The sequence below is a fragment of the Aedes albopictus genome, chromosome 3, assembly GCF_035046485.1.
Source record: "Aedes albopictus strain Foshan chromosome 3, AalbF5, whole genome shotgun sequence".
NCBI classification, from domain to species: domain Eukaryota; kingdom Metazoa; phylum Arthropoda; class Insecta; order Diptera; family Culicidae; genus Aedes; species Aedes albopictus.
This window is the reverse complement of record NC_085138.1, coordinates 11364852-11372473: the sequence shown is the minus strand read 5'-3', so window position 1 is coordinate 11372473 and position 7622 is coordinate 11364852. Positions and strand designations below refer to the sequence as shown.

At 37.0% G+C, this 7622-nt stretch overlaps 1 protein-coding gene and 1 non-coding gene across 2 annotated transcripts; both read left to right on the top strand.

Annotated features, from left to right (window-relative positions):
• The first annotated feature begins 644 nt into the window (after positions 1-644).
• LOC109421764 (angiopoietin-related protein 1) lies at positions 645-6486 on the top strand. The gene is made up of 2 exons (XM_019696298.3): positions 645-1556; positions 4929-6486. Exons 1-2 carry the CDS (start codon positions 790-792, stop codon positions 5032-5034), a joined length of 873 nt encoding a protein of 290 aa, XP_019551843.2. The 5' UTR covers positions 645-789; the 3' UTR covers positions 5035-6486.
• Positions 5940-6046, top strand: LOC115268750 (U6 spliceosomal RNA). The gene has a single exon (XR_003898417.1). It is a non-coding gene; the product is annotated as a U6 spliceosomal RNA (small nuclear RNA).
• Positions 6487-7622: the final 1136 nt, after the last annotated feature.

Here is a 7622-nt window from a genome sequence, read left to right as displayed (position 1 = left end):
AAATATACAAAGCATTTGATGAGACTATGGAATTCCCCTTTTCGGCGTGATTGTAACGCTTGGGGGTTTCCCAAGAGAATGCGTCATAAAAGTTTGTGCGTATACCATGGTTTTTCACACCATGTAATAACAAATTCCGGAGCCCATGTAGCCGGTGCGGTAAGCGCACGGTTATTCAACAGAAGCACACTAAACGTGATGGGTTCTATTCCCGGCCGGTCAAGGATCGTTTCATTTTGGAAATTGCCTTGATTTTCTTGGGCATAAAGTACCTCAATGCCTGTCACATAATATACCCACGCAAAATAATTATTGACAGAGGAAGCTCTCGGTTAATAACTTAGGGTATGTTCATAGAACACTTAGCTGAGAAGCAGGCTTTGTCCCAGTTAGGACGTTACGCCAAACAGAAGAAGAAGTGATAATAAGTTGAAAATGATCTAGGGATTGAGTACTTTTCTTAATCATTTGTATGCGTCATCAAACTAAAAAAACAGTCGATGAATGTACCGAAGTTTTCATTTTGTTTGTTAGCATGCATTATCACATTCTAACAAAATACATATTCGAATACTAGAAAAGGAAAAATAATACCTTTGTTTTAAATAGAATGTTAATGGGATTGTGATGAAGATGAGTGCTATTACCCTACGCTGTGCGATACAGTTCGCATTTGGGAGTATAAAGACACCGTGGCAAGCACTTCAATGTTGCAGTATATTCAACATCAACAGTTTCGACAAGACGATCTCGGCGCTCTGCTGTTGTGGTTACTTAAATACAAAAAAAATGGCAGTTAAGTTTGTCATTGTGACTTTTGCATTGGTTTTCTGTTGTGCGGCTCAACTGGTAGAAGACGAAGGTGAATCTCCCAAACCAGAGGAACCCGATGAAAGCTATTACAGTTATGGACTGTTGGTAACCAAACTAGATACTCTCAAAAAGAAGTTAGCAAAATTAGACAATATTGAACGAAAGCTAAACAAATTGGATGATGTAGAACAACAGTTATCCAGAATAGAGCAGACAATGGCGAATAGTGTATTCGAGTCATGTTCGGCAGAACCATCCAAAATGTCGGGGAAATATCGGCTTCAACCCAATGTCTACGAACAATCGTTTGTGGGTTTTTGTGAGCAAGAAAAATATGGTGGTGGATGGCTCGTAATTCAACATCGTTTCGATGGATCGGTTAATTTCTACCGCAACTGGACGGACTATAAAAATGGATTCGGAAAAATTGATGGAGAATTCTGGATAGGACTTGAAAGGCTGCACAAGTTGACAAAGGATAAAAATGTGGCTCTAATGGTGGAAATCGAAGACTACGATGGCAATTATGGTTTTGCCCGTTATGAAAATTTTGAAATTGGTGGTGAAACTGAAAAATATGTGCTCAAACGAATAGACGGCCATTCAGGATCTCTGCAAGACTCAATGAGTAACACCAAGGGAAGCATGTTCACAACTCGAGATAGTAATAATGACAAAAACGGAAGCGCTAATTGTGCACAACTAGAAAAGGGAGCTTGGTGGTATAATAATTGTAGCCATACGTAAGTATAGCAACAGAAATTCTTAGCATTTAAAATCATCTTGTACCGACTTTTCAAACCCTCTAAGCAGAATACCCTATTCGAATGAGTGTAATCAGTTTCGTACCTTTTAATTCCGCCCTAATTGCTTATCCTTTGACAGATACGTGTATTTCGACTACCACTTGTAATCTTCTTCAGTGTCAGTTATACACACATTTAAACCGTTATGACTCGAAACAATGTTCTAAATTTCACCAGGTTAGGCCCATCGGGCAAAGTGGTGTTTGTGATATGATAATTTTGAAGTAGTAGTCGTGTTATGTCAACTTCGGCAAGCCGAAATCGCACAAAGTTGCCGAAGGTGACGTCACGTTTCAGAAGCTGCGAACAAATTTTCTGGCGAACGTGACGTCACGATCAGCTGATCGGTTTGTTTACATATTTTTATCGACAAATACAGGCAAACATAAACGTTCACCCGGACCTGTGAATAATTGACATCGGACTCGAAAGTTTCTCCTAAAAGCACCATTAAATGAAATGTTGTTGAAAAGAAGAAAGGTAGAGCTTCTTTTTGTAGTCATAGTGTATGTGTGCCATCAGTAATCTTACGCTCCCATATTCATCCAATTCGGAAACAAGCGATTACGGCACCGATTGATTCCGTTCTTTTTGTTTTCATGCGTGCTCAGTTCTAACAAAAAAAAAAACAAAAATATGAAACAAAACAAACAACGCTCCAATCCTTTGTTTTTCGTAGGACGAAAATGGAACCACATACATAATAAGAAAATCTATACCCTATTTATATCAATATGTATTAAAATATTTCGACACGAATGTATAATCGTACAAATTGACGTGAATAATCAAACAAATATTGAAACATCAGGTATAACAGGGATTCAATATGCATGCATCAGTGTCCATGGCACATTATTAATCCTGCTTGCTTTAAATTTGTGTAAACATTGTTGCTAGGCACGAACTGATAACATATTCGAAGTGTGTTGAGATAATACATATGCAAAGCATTTGATGAGATTATAGAATTCAGTCACTTTTTGGCGTGATTGTTACGTTTTTGGGTGTCCGACAAAAAGGTGCCATATGCTTATGCGAATACCATGATTTTCGACATCATGTGATAAGAAGCTGCAATTGAACTAGGGTATGAGCACCTTTCTGAATCATATGCCGTCATATCCATATTATTTGAAAAACAGTCGATGTGGGTATCAATGTTTTAATTCTTTTTTTTTTAACGTGCGTGCTCCCTGCTAACAAAACAAGTACAAAAAGCAAACTAACACCATTAAATGGGAACGCGATTTAAATGGATGCGGTTACCCTATGCTGTGCAAAAAAAAACATTTGAGAGTATAAATACCACAGTGTCTAGCAGTTCAGCGCTTCAGTATACTCAGCTCTAACAGTTTCTACAAGTTAATACTAATAAATGAAAACAAAAAAATGGCAGTCAAGTTTATCATTGTGACTTTTGCGTTGGCTTTCTGTTGCGCGGCTAAACTGTTGAAAGACGGAGATGATCATCTCACACGAGAGACAACTAGTGGAAGCTGGTTTGGTTTTGAACTGCTGATAACTCAACTGGAAATTATCGAAAAGAAGTTAACTAAATTAGATACTCTTGAGCAAAAGTTAACAAAATTAAATTACGTTGAAGAGAAGTTAACAAAATTAGATTATCTTGCAAAGAAGTTAGCAAGACTAGAAATTTCCGAAAAAGTAATAGATATTCTTGATCGAAAACTAACAAAATTAGATATTGTGGAACAAAAATTGTTCAAACTGGAAAAGATTATGGAGAAACAGGCGAAAAATAAAAAATAAAGAAGATTCGGTCATACTGAATGTAGACACCAAAACTAAAACAGTTTTTTGCCATATTGTCAACCGCCCATTTTCAAAAATTTTGCATCAATCGAAAATATATATAAAAACAGTCATATGGGATTTTGGATTATAAACATAAGGTTTTTTAGCAAATGTTAAGCACACAAATGGTGCAATCTCAAAATTTGAACAAAATACTTTTATTAAAAATGCCTCTGGTAGCATTTCAGTCGATAAAGTGCTCAATTGCTATTACCGCAACATAAGCTACTACAACAACGAAGGGAACAATAACACTATAGCATATTTCGCCATCTTATTAGATATTGCTTGCAGCTTCTTCAAATGAATCTCACGTATTATTCATTATTGCCGCTATCTTCAACTACGAGTAAAGCAGACCAACGATTACAAAAAAAAAATATTGGCCCAATTGAATCTCCCTATACTCAGGCAACTGAACATACGATTTTCAAAAGGTAAACATGAAACATCGAAAAAAGTGAAAAAAAATGTTCATAAGGCCGTTATGGTTTTCGTAATGATCATGAAAATTCTTAATGTGCTTTATGAACTGTTTCAGTTTCCAAAAGTTTGACTCTTGAGCGAGTGCTTGATTTCAATAAAACTGAACGACTAACTACAAACAAATTGATTCCGGATTCAAAATGACCCAGTTGATGCATAAGGGCTCCCCCAAACCAACGCGACTGTCGCCGGCGACAGCGATTTTTCAGGTGAGTGAACATAGCCGTTTAGTGCATTTTCAAAAACACATGTTGGAAAACCGAATAACGTTTTGCGCTAAAATTTTAATGATCGATAACTCACTTGTGATAAATGCGAGGTTTCGCTTCAATGAACCCTCGCCTGAAAAATCGCTGCCACGGGCAAAAATCGCGTTGGTTTGGGGGAGCTTTAAAGCAATCGCTCTTGGTCCAAATTACACGTGCATTGCATCATTTCACCCAGAATCTAATTCCATGCCTAGCTCTACAAGTTCCCTAATTCGGCTGATGAAATTCATAATGATGCAGAAGAAATCATAGAAAAAAAAACATTACGACACCATTATCAAGCTCAGATGAAATCTTTAACTCACACTATGGTCTCATGAGATCAAACGAGAACATTTTCAGTTTCATAATGTGAGCTTATGAATTCATGTTTGCTTGTTTATGATTCCATAACGTACCGGTCACTGAAACTGGTCAGTTCCCACGTCTTCCAGAATGAGTACTTATGAAAAACTTATTTTTGAGGCATGACTAAATTTCATAATGGTAAAGGTTCTTTGCATGAGTGTATGAGTATGATAACTAGCAATAGCGAAATCAAAGTTCATTTTGCCTATATCTTGCCCAATGCGTGACTAACCGAGCACACACTATGCGTAGGGAGCATAGCGTTGACTTTGGAGAGGAGAGGCAAAATAAACTCTGGCTCCGCTGGTGATAACTACCTAGAATCCTTAAAAAAAACTCCTAAAAGGCACCAACCTAGAAAAAACTTCTTTTCTATTTTTTCTTTTAGTAATCCAAACGGGCCATTCCAAAAGCAAGGAGCTTGGCAGAAAATTTACTGGTATAAGCACGAAGGCGGAGTTCAATTAAAGTTCTTCAGAATGATGATCAAATAAACATAATTTTACAAAAATAGTGCATAGCTTTTGTAGTACATTCCTTATATCAAATGATCCCTCATTGATTGATAAGCATTGAAACGAAATTGAAGTGATATATCACTGCATTTCGCACTCATACCATCTAGCATAAATACCTTTCGTGGCAATAGAATTCCAATTGTTTTGGCAGCACGGGGACGGCAACCTGTTTTTTTCACTATGGAGTTTGACAGGTTGGATTGTGCCTCCTTACGTGAAGCATAAATTTATGCTCCAGCCAAAACATTCACCAACCCAGTCGTGAAATTTGAATGTTTACCTTTTTACGAGGGATATTGGTGCAAAACGCTTGCAACGCATTGAATCTGATAAAAGTGTTGATCATGAAAAAGCAGCATATTTGATAATTTTCAATTTGAGATTGTCAATGTTTAGGTAAAGTTCCTACAAAGAGTGGAAATTTTTTGTGAAAAGACGCACAACACCCTTTTTCGCAAACATTGTTTGCCAAAGTGCGTTTTTCCTCATTTTCTCCCGCTGCTGTATTGAGTGCATGTTGGTATTAGTGAGCTCTGGTTGCGCATGATAAGCGGCAACAAAATCAGATCACCATAGCACCCCCTTGTTTGGCAGGCTTCTGGTTTGGGCTGAAATATAAACGACTCATAAAAAGTGATCATTTTCCATAACAAAATCAGAAAGAGACAAACCAGCCAAGGGCTGACAGTCTCTGAAATAAAGACAAATCAATCAACAAAACCAGATATTGCCAATTAAGAAGTAGGAGTGGGAGCATTACTAAACTACAAAATGTTTTTTTTTTAATTCTTTATATTTGTGGATTTTATCTTAAGCTAATTCTTCACACACTACAAAATGTCCATAAGCAAATCAAAAAGTGCATAAATAAATCAAAAGTTGTACTAGCTTCGGCTGAACATGTACTAAAATTGGAAAGATACAGAGAAGATTAGCATGGCCCCTGCGCAAGGATGATACGCAAAATCGTGAAGCGTTTTACATTTTTTGAGAAACGCGGCTCGGTCGAAAACTTTAAGCGGTACGCTTCCCTTAAAAGCAAGTTCAAAAACTTGGTCAAGGCGAAGAAAAGCGGTTATTGGCGTCGGTTCGTCGAGGATTTGTCGCGCGAGTCTTCAATGAGAACTCTTTGGAACGTCGGGAGAAGAATGCGTAACGCGTCGTCGGTAAACGAGGATCGAGAAAGCTCTCCTCGGTGGATTCTCAAGTTCGCAAAAAAAGTTTGTCCAGATTCCGTACCCGTGGAGCGAATAATTCGGGATGTTTCCGAAGATAGGAACGACATGGATAGGCCGTTTTCGATGGTTGAATTCTCACTTGCTCTTTTTTTTTCATGTAACAATTCCGCTCCAGGAATGGATCGAATTAAGTTCAACTTGTTTAAAAACCTCCCCGACGTCACTAAGAGGCGCTTGTTGAACTTGTTCAATCAGTTCCTGGATAACAACATTGTTCCGGATGATTGGAGGCAAGTGGGAATGATAGCTATTCAAAAACCCGGGAAACTCGCGTCGGATCATAACTCGTACCGTCCAATCGCGATGTCGTCTTGTATACGGAAGTTGTTAGAGAAGATGATTCTCTTTCGACTGGGTAGAATCGAATGGCATGTTGTCAGATACATAGTTTGGTTTCCGCAGAGGCAAAGGAACGAACGACTGTCTTGCGTTGCTTGCTTCACAAATTCAGCTTACCTTTGCTTAAAAGCAGCAAATGGGCTCAGTGTTTTTGTATATTAAGGGGGCCTTTCACCAATTTTGAACAACTTTTTGTACAATTTGCTGTTTGAGAAGCAGATGAGTTTTGCTCATGGAGGAATTCCACGGAGTCATGTCAGTCGATCCTGAGCGACCATTTCAAAAATATCTGAAACTTTGCACAGTTTTTCAATTTCATATAAATCGCCATTTTTTGATATTAAACCTTCATATTCACTCACGACTAACTTTTCAAAAGGGTGTATGCGAAAATAGTTCTAAAATATTCTAAAAGCTGTACAGCAAAAACGGATTGTTCGATTGTTATAAATTTTTCAGCAAAGTTAGATAACTAAATGATGATTCCTTAGAAAATATACACTGTGAAAAATTTCTTTTTCTACTTTGAAAAAATATGATATTTGTCACAAAAACTCAAATATCTCAAAACCCTATCTTTTTACCAACTTCAATTTTTTAGGGGAAATGGCCCATTATATCAGCTATCTACCATAAAATTTTGGTGATGGTAAACTGATAAACAAAAAAGTTATGACATTTCAAACATTTCACAATTTTTACATTTAGTAACAAAAAAAATTTTTTTTCTGTGTAAATTATTTCGAGAATTATATTTTGATGCTGATTTTATTGTAAAGGCTACCGCCTGAATTAAACAAGTTGTTTTCATGATACTTTAGTTTGATTATTCGTAATTACTATAGTATCTATTTGAAACTTAGACGCGATCCAGTGTTGTGATCAAAAATATTGAGATTGTCATACTTTTTATTGTACGTGACTGGTGAAAAAATCCCTTGATAGTGTTGAAAAGCTGTTGATTATAAGAAAAATGGAATTGAATTT

Coding starts and splice junctions, on each gene's coding strand:
- LOC109421764 (XM_019696298.3), top strand. CDS start 790: ATGGCAGTTAAGTTTGTCATTGTGACTTTTGCATTGGTTTTCTGTTGT. Junction 1,557..4,928: donor TATAATAATTGTAGCCATAC/GTAAGTATAGCA, acceptor TTTTTCTTTTAG/TAATCCAAACGGGCCATTCC.